Consider the following 13,352-nt stretch of genomic DNA (forward strand, 5'->3'; position numbering starts at 1 on the left):
TTCAGCATCTGCTATCAGCAGGAAACCGAGAAGAGGTTCTACGAACTCACAGAACTCCCATGAAAACAAATGTCATCCCTCTGCTCCTCTACAGAGCAATTTAACTAAATCAATTAGTACCTGTCTGCCTATTTTTGAAAGTATTAACTGCCCTTTTCCCACCCATCACTCTTCTTATGCTTCTTGGGCAACGAAGCACCCAACGACACCAGCCACCTTGCCACAGGTGGGACGTTTTCCCTCTCCATCTCCCAGCTCTGCGCTGATGCCTTAAATACCGCTGATGGCGACGGTCTCCCGGCCCCCCCCTCCCGAGTGACCGTGTCAAGGGAATGGCTTTGGAATCTCTCCCGCTCTGTCAACAGAGAGCGCCTGGGTCGCCAGCGCCCCGCCATCGCCTACATTGCCCACAACCCAGCCAGGCAGCGCTCCCTACGCGCACGCGCCCGCCGCCCTGCGACTCCACCCTGAGCGGCGCCGTGACGTAGATCCCCGGCTCCGCCAATGGGACCGCGAGAAGGGCAAGGCCGCCCCGCCGTTGGCTGGCCCCACCCTCGCCCCGCCCCTGGCCGCCGCCGCGGAGAGGGCGGTGGGGGGACCCGGATGAGGCTGCCTGGGGCGGCCGCGGCCGTTAAACGCCGGCCTGCGGGCGCGGCCCCCGCCATGGCGGCGGCGCGGTGAGGCCAGCGCGCTCGGGGCGCGGCGCGGGGCGAGGATGCTGCAGGTCTATGTGATCCTGCTGTCGGCGCTGGCCGGTTGCTTCCTCACCCTCCTGCTCCAGCTTCTGCTCCTCTACAGGAAGAAGCCAGAGACCCCAGGGGCGGACGGAGCCGGCGGTCGCCTCTACTCCCGTGTTGCGGCTGACTGCACCCTCAGGGACTACCTCCAGGGCTCGGAGCAGGCCGGCAACCAGTCGTCTCCGGAGCCAGCCCCCGGCCCGGCCCCTGCCTCGGCCTCAGCGCCTGCCGCCGCCGCAGCTCCCGCAGCTCCCCCGGGCCCGGAGCCCAGCGCCAAACAGCAGCAGCAGCCGCCAGAGCCCCCTCCGGCCCCTTCCTCCCGCGAGGAGACGTGCCACTTCCTCAATGCCATCTTCTTGTTCCTCTTCAGGGAACTCAGGGACACGGCCCTGGTCAGGAACTGGGTCACCAAGAAGATCAAGGTGGAGTTTGAGGAGCTGCTCCAGGCCAAGATGACAGGGAAGGTGCTGGAGGGACTCAGCCTTAGGGAGGTCTCTCTCGGCGATGTCCTTCCCATCTTCAAATCTGTCAAGCTCATTCATCCGGTGGTCTGCAACGAAGAGGGCGCCCCCGATGAGCTGGGCTTTGAGATAGACCTGGAATACAACGGTGGCTTCCACTTGGCCATTGATGCTGACCTGGTCTTTGGCAAGTCGGCCTACCTCTTTGTCAAGATCTCCAGGGTGATGGGGAAGCTGAAGCTGGTCTTCACACGCCTGCCCTTCACACACTGGTCTTTCTCTTTTATGGATGACCCTGTGATACTCTTTGAAGTGAAGTCCCAGTTCGAAGGGCGGCCTATGCCGCAGCTCACTTCCATCATTGTGAACCAGTTCAAGAAAGTTATTAAGCGCAAGCACACCTTACCCAATTATAAAATCAGGTAAGATGCCCTGCCTCCCTCAATGGTACTTTGTGTGGTGTGCCTCAGAATCGCTCTTTTGTCTTAACAAGTAAAAGAAATTTCTGTTGGCACCTCTACAATAGAGGTACTTGTACATTGCTTGTCTGATAGCAAAACCTTTCTGTGAAGGTAAGGATCATTCTCTGTTTATGATGGGTGAAGAAGGCACACAGAGATTGTGACATGCCCAAAACTATATGTAATGAAATGACAAAGTTAGTAGGCATCTAAATTTGGGGGTTTCTGCCAAGTGTACAACGAGAGGACCATGCTATCCCTATTTGGTAAAGAGAGAGGGATGGATCTGTGGACAGCATGTGTGTTTGGGGTGGCCTTCTCTCAAGCTTTGGACACTGGCAAGCCACCTGGGCAAGACTTATGGCTCACCTATAGAGGCAAGGTGATTGTCACTTAATGAAAGCATAAAGTTAATTCTCTGGGGAATTTCAGATCCCATGATAGATGATGTCCTCTTCAGGTTTGTTGAATTTGTTCAGGAACTTGGGGGAAACTAAAAGTTGATAAGAGAAGTATTACCACAACTGTGGCAAGTAAAACCGCACTGGGAGACCTCTTGGTGTTTTTTGGTCTTTTTTTGGTCTGTAGGACTTTTTCTTTATGTATATAAATGCACACACTACAGCACTGACTGCATCATGCAGTAAATACAGTGACATGATGAGTGATACTTCTGCAGTGGAATTGGGAACCAGTATCTCTGCTCTGATTCCACCCCCATTTCTGGTTAGAAGATACTGAATGTCTTAACCACTCTTCAGGTACCATGTTCTCTTTCAGCCATGTGTCTTGTCACTCTTAGGATACCTTGTTCCCTGCCTCTTTTGTTTGTTCTTTGTAGCTTGCATTTTGTGTTAGGTAAGGATTTTTGGTTTATTTACCACATTTCTCTGAAATTCATCAGAGATGAGTAACTGCAAATGCCTATTTCAAGGGTAATTAGCTTTGTGGTGATGTAATTTCTAAAGCCCTTTCAGCTGGTTCTGCTGCAGTCTGTAAGCATTCTCATGAAAGTGGATGTGTGAAATACCCAAGATTTGGAAAATCCTGACAGGACAATAAGTAATATCTTTAAGTAATGTGGTGGTGGTCTCAGATGTTGAGGTACTGAATTGCTCTCCAGAAGAGGGCAACTGCTGGACAGCAGGGAATCTGTCCAGGGTGAGTTCGCTTCCATTGTCTTACTGTGTTGGAAAGAGACTAAAGGTGTTAACTGTGGAGAAGAGCCTAAAGGAGAGGCTGGGATGACACAGTGATGGTGCAGAGTGAGTGTGGCATATTAAGGGTGCGGACTTCTGAAGAAGTAGTGAGTACTCTCAGCACGCTTAGGAGAGCAGGTAGAGCAGATGATGTTTATGCTCTGTAGACAAGTTTTTAGGGTGCCTGTGGAATCAGTATTGTGTGCTCCTCCCCTTCAGCAAAGCAATACAGACATCATCACCTTTCCTTTGGGAGATACACCTGGGCAGTAGGGTGCTCTCGTTATTTAGAAGCAATGAATTTTTCACATAGTTCTCAAACTTTCTGAGCCAGAAAGAATGGGTGAGGCATGTGTGAGCCACTGCCATGTGAAAGGGACTGGAGGGGAAAATAAGGAAAGAAGCAAGTGGAGCACAGTGTTTGAGACAGAAATGAGAAGTGTGAGGATAAGAGGTAACTGACACTGAAAACAATACAGGAAGCATTGAATTGTTACAGATCTAAGAATGAACTGTTACATTGTTTTCCTGAAGTTAGCAGGAGTGGTGAGTTTGTGAATGCTTGTGAGGGAAATACAGTATCATAGCTGCTCTTTACACTAGGTAGAGGCTGGTAGCTAACAGTGGGTGGCAGATGTTCAGTGAAACAATGTCCCACCCTGCATGTGGTGCTTTTGACCTTTGAATTTTATGCCATGTTCTGCACACGTCATTCTGACATACTCCGTGGTGAAGGAGGAAGGCAGGACACTAAGCTTAATGCTCATCAATCAAATTGTCTTAAGGGGGGATGATTGAGTCATTGGTTGTCCTGACTGTCCAGAATTTTGCCTTTAAGGCTTCAAGTGGGAACACAAACCCCTGTATGGCAATTCTTAGCTAAGAACCTTTAGCTTTCAACAGTTGCCCGAGGTTTTGTGGAACACAGATTGCAAACGTGTTCTCCAGCAGCATGTCTCTGAGTTTATGCAGGTAGATCCCTGGACAGCAAAACTGGGTAACAGCTGAGTAGTATGCCACTCCTACCTGGGGTCATAGTTGAGAATTGACATGCCATGGTGTGGAGAACTAAGTTGGAAAACCAAACTCCCAGCTGATAAAATGCAAAGCTTGGTGATTGAACTAGAATTTGTAAGAATGCATTGGCTTGGGGTTATTTCGTTGTAGATGGCAGTTTTGCTTGTAAATACAGCTCCATTTGCTTCCACCTGAGCTGGTCTGGCAAATTCAAGGTGGATGGGGGTGTGGAATTTTCAACCCACCACAGTATGTTAATATATTCCTTAGCAAAACATGTATAGAAAGAAGTCAAGAGTTTCACAACTGGTTAATAACCTGTTAACCTGACTTAAAGCTTCACAATTTCTCATCTAGGGAGAATGTGCTTATCCTCCGACCATTTTTGCGGCCTGTATGCCGCTTGTTGAAGTACATAGTATTTACTTCCATGTGTAGTTCAAAACCTTTTTGATGTCTCCCTACTCATGCTCAAGTAACTTTGTAAATAAACCTTTGAAAGGCGGTAATTACAACCTTGTAAACAAGCGCTCGGAGCTGAGGAGTTCCTTTTCAGCTGGTTAAAAGGGGCACTTTGTTACCTTGCTGGCTTTCAGATTGCAGGCCACTAGGGAGTTTTATCTTGTTTCCGGATGCTAAGTAGCATTAAAAATTAAAATGTGCCATTTGCTGTGTGCTTCGGGCAATTTCTAGAGGTTATTGCTTGGTAGTGGAGGGCTAAAGAAGAGGACTTTCGCCGGTAGTTGATTTTGAACGTCTTGCAATAACATCTCTGATTTAATTGTGAAATATGGCATTAGAAACCCATTGTCATCATGTGTGTGCTGCCTGTTGCTGCAGCCAAATTTCTACACGTACACTTTTGTGTTCTTTCCAGTGAAGTACAAAATTTGATGCAGCAAAGCAATGATTAGCAAGGTCATCTTCTCTTGTATCTTCTGTGGCTAGGAGTACAATGTACCTAATTGCAGCTTGAACGTGGAAGAAGGTGTCCTGCATCTCTGGTGCACTCTTAGATCTCAGAGAAGTGCATTCTGAAATTCACCCAGTACTTTTATGTACAGTTTTCTTCATAAAACCAATTTTCTACTCATTGAAGAGGGAGGGATGCACTTTGTGGATAAACAAATAAGTAGCAATTTGCATTTTATTCCAATTTTATCCTAATCTTTTCTCTTTAAGAAATGTTTTTGTGTCCTGCCAAGCACCCTATTTGGAAGCTGCTTTGCCACTGAATGGTGACTGCTATCTCCTGTAGTAGGATTTGGTTAACTCTCTGGAAGCAAGGCTGCTGGTAAATTTCAGTGAATGGTAGGCTTTTTTCTGTAGTCATGGTTGTTGGTAAAGGGTTTGTGCAATTCAACAGAGAGTAGCAAGAATTACTACTATTTATAATTCACTTAATCTTAAGGTATTTGTCGTTCCTTTGTTATAGAAATGCAAACAGCTTTTCTGTAAACCTTGTGGTCTCTCAGAAGTTCTTTGTTCAGATGTGGGAAAGACCTAAAATGGCTTTTTTCCCCCCTTTCTCCAATATGCATAAGTTCTGGTGTAGTCTTGAAAAACTGGACAACTGTCAGTCAAGATTTTTCTTTATACAACTAGCTCAAACCTCAGTAAGGTAATAAAAACCTCAGTATTTATTTGGCTCTACATGTTCCATAACTCTACTTGAATTAACTGTTTAAATTGTTTTGCTTTGGTGTTTTTGTTTCTCAAGGTCAGGGAGTGGAGCTTGAGAATGAGCATGGAAACCCTTGACTTAGCTGGTTTTGATGTCAGCTGTTGGTGTTCTGCAGAACAGCCAGAGACCCACCATCTGTGTCTTGCTGTCCCAGAATCTCTAAAGCTGCCATTCTCAGGAGCCATACTCAGTCTTGCCCATAGACATAGCTTGATGTGTCCCTTTCTCATACAGGTTTCTGTTACTAGAGCAGGATGGTAGATACTAATGATCAGCACAAAGTGAAGTTGATTTAGTGTCCTACATCCAGCAACAGTTCTTTAAAAGTAGTGCTATAGACATTGTTCATGTTTGTTTTAGTTTTTATATCATGTCTTTTTAATAGCAGGACAGAGTGGCTAACACCAAGCTGTAGTTATTAGCTTTGCCATAGCATGTTTAGTGTTCACAGACACATAATAAGGACTGTTTCAAGTGTCCACCTCCTTGCTTGCTTATGCTCTTGCTGTTTTCTTGGGGTCATCTCTGTTAGGTCTTCAATGGGCTGCACCTTGCTAATTAACCTATTATTAAACTGCTTATTAATGGCAACCTTGATATTCTCCCCATCATGTGAGGTATATAGGTTGCTGTTCTGTCTAGCCTGGCCTTAACAGTCAGCTGCAGTTTTGTTTTGAAGAGGTCCTGATTTTGCTTTACATAGGTTTTGTAGAGCTTTGGTTTCAGGACAGTAAAAATACACTTTGCCATAATGAAGATACAAAGCCCTTTGTGTGTATGAAAATGGTGAGGAGGAAGTACTTGCAGTCTGGTCTCCCTCTAGACTCTAATTTCCCAATATTTCTTAATCTGTAAGGGGAGTGGGGGGGTGGGTGTGGAAATAATCTGGCAGCTACAAGGTTTTATCTAAATGTAAGGTTTTGCAAGTTCATCCATTTAGCTTCAGAGCAGGTTTTTGCCAAAGCAGTGAGTCAGTTCTGCATGTTTTAAGAACACTTGGTTTCTCAGTTTAATTAAAAAAAGCTTGTAATTTGTGTTGATAGTAGCCTGTTTGAGAAACTACACCTTGCTTTGCTTTAATGCATGCTACCACTGAGTGGAACAGCTTTCTTTTCCTTGGAAGTAATTCACAAAGGATTACTTTTAACACTTCTACATCAGGTATTTAGATGACTTCCCGAGGTCCCTTTCAACATGAATTATCCTTAGAACTGATCATTTGCAACATAATTAGTCATATTGAATAGTTCTGTGCTTTATTTGGGAGCTGGGGCTATATTGAATTACACAGGGAAGAATAATTGGAAAAGCCTATTTTAATTTACCATTATGGCATGCAATTTGAGAGTTACACAGCAGTTTCTTATTTTTGGCAGAACTTAAGTAGCAATGTAAGTAGCTATTGATTTGGAGTGTGTTTTATAATAGAAATGACTTCATAATGCTGTAATAGAGGTATTGGAAAAAGTATTAAATTAAAGAAAGTGTGTTTATATATATGTATTATTCATATGATGAGGTTATACTGAGAGAGTTAGAAATAATAGTAGAGCTTGGGAATGTGAGCATGTCTTAACTGCAGCAATCAGCCTGTAGCTCTAGCTGCTTACCCCTACAGCTTCTCCAAAAGGGAGAGGATATGGAGATTCTTTTCCTGAGTGGATTTCTACTGGAGCTGTGATAGGAATCTCTCTCACTAGTTAAGTTTGTGTAAAGCACTCCTGTTTGTGAAGTTCTCATTCCTGTTGCTGCTGAAAGAGGAGGGGTTTATTTATTTAAATTTGTTTGTGCTGTGTCTGGTTTAGGTGCAGCAATCCACTATAGAAAAGTATTAATGCCCTCCTCTCCAGAATCTGAGTGGGTTCTTTCTGCCCTGCAAAAATTGCTGCTAAAGCAGCACTGCGGTGCTGCTCCCAGGTGAAGTGGTACTTGTAGATTTTCAGACTGATCCAGAGAGGTAATGCTCTGAATGATGCCAGCACAATGACTTGTTCCACTAGTGGCAAAGCAGCTGTACATCACTGGAGATGTTCAGGAGGAGACTTGATGGGGTACTTGGTTGCATGGTTTAGTTGATGTTGGATGATAGGTTGGACACGATGATCTTGAAGGTCTCTTCCAGCCTGGTCTATTCTATTCTATACTATACTTTGAATCAGTAGGTCTGACTGCTGGCTGATCTTTCCATATGTGGAAGATTACATTTGTAGCACATGGACAAGTAGTTTTTCTTATTCATACAGGAGCTAAATAAATGGATCTGTAGGTGATTGGACACACAGGAAGCAAAACCAAACCCCAGGACATAAAATATTTCTATGTCTTCAATGTAGGATTTCATTGTGTGTAAAAGGAAGCTTTTTGTAGTGTAGCTTTTTACTGTCTTTATTTTGGGAGTGGTTTCTCTCAGACACACATTGTCTAGATGGTTGCTAAAGGCATGTTTCTTCAGACTAAATGAAAGTATGTGGTACAAAGTATGTATGTAAATCTCCCTATCTTGATATTGGGTTCGAAACCTATTGGTTCTAGGGGTTTTAAATCCTTTTAGCCATCTTCCCCAGCTCCAGCAGAGCTTCACACTGGGAAGAGCTGAAAGAAAGCCAGTGTAAAACTTACTGCAAAGTCAGATTTAATGCATGACCAGCTACATACTGGACAATTCCCAGTATACAGGTGGCATTCTGCTCAGGAGTGAGCCTTTACCGAAGATCAGTCAACAAATGATCTGTTCTCTTTTTCCTGTCTGCAGGGGTGGGGAACTTGATGTCACTGACTTGAGATTGGTTAGTGAAGAAACTGGGAGACCAGAGGCCCCAAAATAAATGATCTCAGTTGGAGGGAGAGATGGCTGAAGACATAAAAGAATAAGTTTTGCTGATGACTGTTTGCTTTTGCTGCAGATATCAATCTGATAAGCAGCGAGGTTAATTGGCCTGACAGGAAAAAGAGAGCCTTCTGCAACTTGAAACAGCATATAAAGATTCTTTGTGCAGTAATAACAAAATTAAAATCACCTCATTTAACTAATTTGTTGCTTTGTATTTAAAAATTGTGTGATCTTAGTCTTGCAGTGAACTTCTTTCATGTGGATGATGAATGAAGGCTCTGAAAAAATCTATTAACATTTGTTTGGTACTTCATGGTGTTTTGCGTGCACTAGCATTGAGACTTAACCCTTCTGTTCATCTGGACTCCAGGCATGACCATTTAAGCTGATCATGAGCAGTGAGAATACTCTTTTTATTCAATGTCCTAATGTACATAGCCTTCAGTTCTTTGAAATCTGAAGCAAGCAGTTGTACTTTCTATTTTTTTTAAAGGCAACTTATTTCAAATTAAACATGGGGCTTACAGGAGTTAATCTCATTACCTGAGAGACTGTAGGCATACAGTAGGCTGAACATGAGCCAGCAGTGTGCCCAGGTGGCCAAGAAGGCCAATGGTATGCTGGCCTGCATCAGGAACAGTGTGGCCAGCAGGAGCAGGGAAGTCATTCTGCCCTGTACTCAGCACTGGTTAGGCCACACCTTGAGTCCTGTGTCCAGTTCTGGGCCCCTCAGTTCAAGACAGATGTTGAGTTGCTGGAAGGTGTCCAGAGAAGGACAACAAAGCTGGGGAGGGGTCTGGAGCACAGCCCTGTGAGGAGAGGCTGAGGGAGCTGGGGTTGCTTAGCCTGGAGAAGAGGAGGCTCAGGGGAGACCTTATTGCTGTCTACAACTACCTGAGGGGAGTTTGTAGCCAGGTGGGGGTTGGTCTCTTTTCCCAGGCACCCAGCACCAGAACAAGAGGACACAGTCTCAAGCTGTGCCAGGCGATGTTTAGGCTGAATGTTAGGAATAAATTTCCCCCCAGAGATTGGCCATTGGAGTGTGCTGCCCAGGGAGTTGGTGGAGTCACCATCACTGGAAGTGTTTAAAAAGAGCCTGGCTGAGGCACTTGGTGCCATGGTTTAGTTGATTAGATGGTGTTGGGTGATGGGTTGGACTTGATGATCTCCAACCTGGTTAATTCTGTATTCATTGTGTGAGTTTGGCTCTGAGCCTGTTGGAGCAGGTAAGTGTGTTCAGCCCACTAGAGCTGGGCTGAATTACTTTGTGCAGGCTGTATTATGGGTTTTAGTTTCTGTGGGTAGTTAGTGTGACTAATGTTCCCTCTACCTGTCACACAAAACTGGACACTGGATTTTCCTTGAAGGAGATTACATCAAGCAGCAGAGGCACAGAGAATTTACCTGTGGAAATGGGTGGCTAATACAGCTCCCCTTAGCTTATTTGATGTCAAAATGAGTCTCTTGCAGAACCTATTTTGTCTCTATTAAGCACATGAAATAGTTAATCTTTTTTAATTTAGCAAATGATACTTGATTATGAAGCTCTTAAGCAGCTTGGGTAAGGACAGTAGGTTTTAGTAATCAGCATGGTGCTCCATTGGTGGTGAAGCTTAGTCTCAGGCTGCTAATTTCACTATTGGAGCTAGTCCTTTCATGTTACTGGGTTTCTATGGGGAACTGCTTACTCTGCATTCCTGCAGAGCTTGCCTGAAGTCACCCAATATGCTCCTGTGTTTACAGTTCATGTTCACACTTGTTTGATGAAAACTGTTTCACCATTTTGTAGTTCTTGATAGTATTGTTCTTTAGCAAATAGCAAAAGGCTTCCAATTAAAAACTCCTCCTAGGATTAATCCAGTTTATTGTCTAAAATTAGCCTGGTGCTAATGTTGCATACCTATGTGGTTTGATAAATGAATAGATAATTTGTGCCACCCCAGCCTGCTCAAATCCATTACTTTGCAGAACTGCAAAAGCCTTTTCCTGATGTTCTTAAACTCTGCTTTTGTCCAGAAGAAAGCAGTGCTCCCAATATTGCAAATGTTAGCTGGGAGCAATTAGTTTTCTGAGCAGATTCCATTCTGTGTGCTCCATAAATATCAGTGCTCAGAAGGCTCTTCTGAAAGTGTCTGGTTGGTTGAGGATTGAAGAGGACTTGTTTACAACAAGAGATAAATTTTCAGTTTAGAAATGAGTGTGGATGCCGCTTCCTGGGAAGAGGATTTGGGAGTCATTGTTTTAGAAACATCTGTCAGGTTAATTGTGACATACTAAGATGAACACAGAATTCATACATAATGTCTTTGATTAATTTTTTGTTTCTGGTTAAACTGAGAGACATGAGTAAAACCCACATAAATCTCAGAAGCTTTTCCTGTTGGTATTTTACCTTCAATGTTTAACAAATTGCAGTTGTTACACAAACCCATCTAGCCTAGGCTGGAATTCAGACCTTCAAGATGTTCAATGATCCCAGGCAGTGTATCTAGTATATTAGAACAAAAATAAGGCTAATGAAGACTTCCAGTGACAAACATATTTGCTGGTTGGGGACTTTCTTTACAACACAGTGAAATGGTTGTGCATATGGTACCATGGATGTGGGTGCTCCTAAATTGCTCTACCCAGCAAGTTAGGTATATGCTGTGCTGGGTTTACTAGCTCAGACTTCTGCATCACACCTGCACAAAGGCATTTCAGTGCATCTGCTTTCCTAAGCACTTTTCCTTGGCAAGACTCTTACTCTTGCCCTGCCTGGGTTGATAAGCCTTTCTTCCCAGGGCTGGAGAGTGCATCTCTTGTGTACTGCAGGACCCAGCTAGAACCTGGCAACATTTAAGATCTGTCTTGGGCCATACATAGCTATGAAAACAGCTAAGGAGGTGCTATGTGTAGCAGGGAGGAAAAGAAAGGGGGGAAAAAAACAACCCTATTTTTTTGTGAGATAGGCAGAAATTGGTTTCGATCCTAGGCTGGATTCTGGAGAGCCAGTTAGGTGTTTTTTCCCCTCCCAGCTTAGCTGTTTCAATTCATTTTAGTCTTAAAAAAACCTACATAGGAACAACTTACCTTTACAGATTCTCCCTTGTTCAGCTTGCAGCCACACTATAGCTGAGCAGAGCAGTGCACCCAGCCCCCTCTGTTAAAGCTGTTTTGTGTACTGGAAAATACAGGCATCCTACTACACCAACACAGTTTTCACACTTTTGAAGACTTTCCAGATGTCATAAAAATCTGTCTGCAATAAAGAGTGTGTTGCAGAGATCAGCTGATGATAATCAGACTGTTGCTCTTACTCAAAGGCAGTAATTAATTGCCAGATATGACTAGCATAAAATTAAATTAGGAGAATCATTTGGGAATGCTGTAGCATTTTTGTCTTGCTTAGCTGTGAAACTTACATGATTTTACAAAATGACTTCTTAATTTCCATCCCCTGTTTTAAGATCATCTGGGGATATCTGATGGAAATCATGACACTTGCATAGCTCATTCCTGCCTTTTTTAACTTCCATTGAAGCTTGACATTAAACCTGTTTTCCTGTATCAGTTGAAAAGGCAACATAGTTATGAAGAATGCCCATCCAGGAGGAAATGTGTACAAATACTAGGATCTGCTTTTGCTTTTAAGACCAGGCTGGATGAGGCTCTGGCCAGCCTGATCTAGTGTGGGGTGTCCCTGCCCATGGCAGAGGGGTTGGAACTAGATGATCCTTGTGGTCCCTTCCAGCCCTGACTGGTACTATGAAATGGCATTAAGTACAAGGCTGTGTTGTTTGCCAGTGTCACTGAAGTGAAGATGTTAATCCTTAACAGTGACTAATGTCATGTGCTTAATGCTTTAAATGATGCTAAAACATTTGAAAAATGCCTTTTCAGATATGCTTTCTCTGTAATGTTTTTTAACTGTTTTGCAGCAAGAGCTAAAATGGACTTTTACATGCATGTCACTTGTGTAACGATGGCTTAAACCATTATTCCTGTTTGCCAGAGCTAAACTAGGAAGACCGAAAATGGAAGTGCATAGTCTTGCAGTGACATGGCAGAAAGCTTGAATCACTGCTGTGAATGGTCCCATCCCATTTGGTGAATAACTAAGCATTTAAAGAGTGGAAATGATGCAGTGTAACCCTGAAAACGTCAAGTTTGTATTTATTTCTGTTGTTTTAAGAACAGCTCTGCATGCTTGCTAACAATACTTAATGCAGTATGTAAGAATACACAAACCAAAGCCTAATGTTGCCCAGCGAAGAGCTCAGTGGATTACAAGGGGAGGTGGGGTGGGAACAGCAGTGTTAGGCAGTAGCATTGTTTTAAAACAATACTGCAAAACCTCCTATTTCTACATTTTTCCCTCCTTTCCTGTCCCTTTTTAAAGAAGGGAAAATTAGAGGAAATACCTAAATTCATTATGTGGATGATAGGAGAAAATCATGGTGATTCAAGCAGCTGGTTTTTCAGCTGTAATCACAGGTCCCAGCCGTAGCTTGCCGTCAGTGATGCACGCTTTGCAGAGTGCAGGAACCCTTCCTAGTAATTTAATCTTGCAAGCCTCTCCTGTATTTGATTGTCAACAGGTTGCTTCTGTGGAAATGCTGTGACTCACAAATGCTGACAAATTTGGCTTGGGGACAGTTGACAAGTATGTGCCATTTTGTGTCCCCTGGCTCCCATCAGTGCCCTTCCCACCATTGAAGTCTGAATACCTGACCTGTCAGTAGAGCAAATCTGTAATTACTGCTGTTACAATTTTAAGGTGAATTTACTGTCAGTAATCTCAGCTCTGAAAAAGGTTCTATGAATCCTGAGATACACCATCTCCACCACTTTGGAAAGCTTTATGTGAATTGGACCATCTTATATCTTGTCAGAAGTGACTAGGAAAACGTAGATTGAAGAGAAGCTGCTGTAGCTCAAGCGTTTCTAAGATGAACTGGAGGGGTGAGGATAAACCTTGGAA

General features: G+C 43.8%; 1 protein-coding gene across 1 annotated transcript in view; it reads left to right on the forward strand.

Annotated features, from left to right (window-relative positions):
• Nucleotides 1–566: 566 nt before the first annotated feature.
• PDZD8 (PDZ domain containing 8) overlaps nucleotides 567–13,352 on the forward strand; it is a 46,857-nt gene continuing 34,071 nt past the window's right edge. Inside the window, exon 1 of the mRNA XM_054163663.1 lies at nucleotides 567–1,620. Within this exon, the coding sequence (XP_054019638.1) occupies nucleotides 716–1,620 (905 nt within the window). The 5' untranslated portion in view covers nucleotides 567–715. The remainder of the gene's footprint in view (nucleotides 1,621–13,352) is intronic.

Source organism: Dryobates pubescens, chromosome 8, assembly GCF_014839835.1.
Source record: "Dryobates pubescens isolate bDryPub1 chromosome 8, bDryPub1.pri, whole genome shotgun sequence".
Classification (NCBI taxonomy): Eukaryota; Metazoa; Chordata; class Aves; order Piciformes; family Picidae; genus Dryobates; species Dryobates pubescens.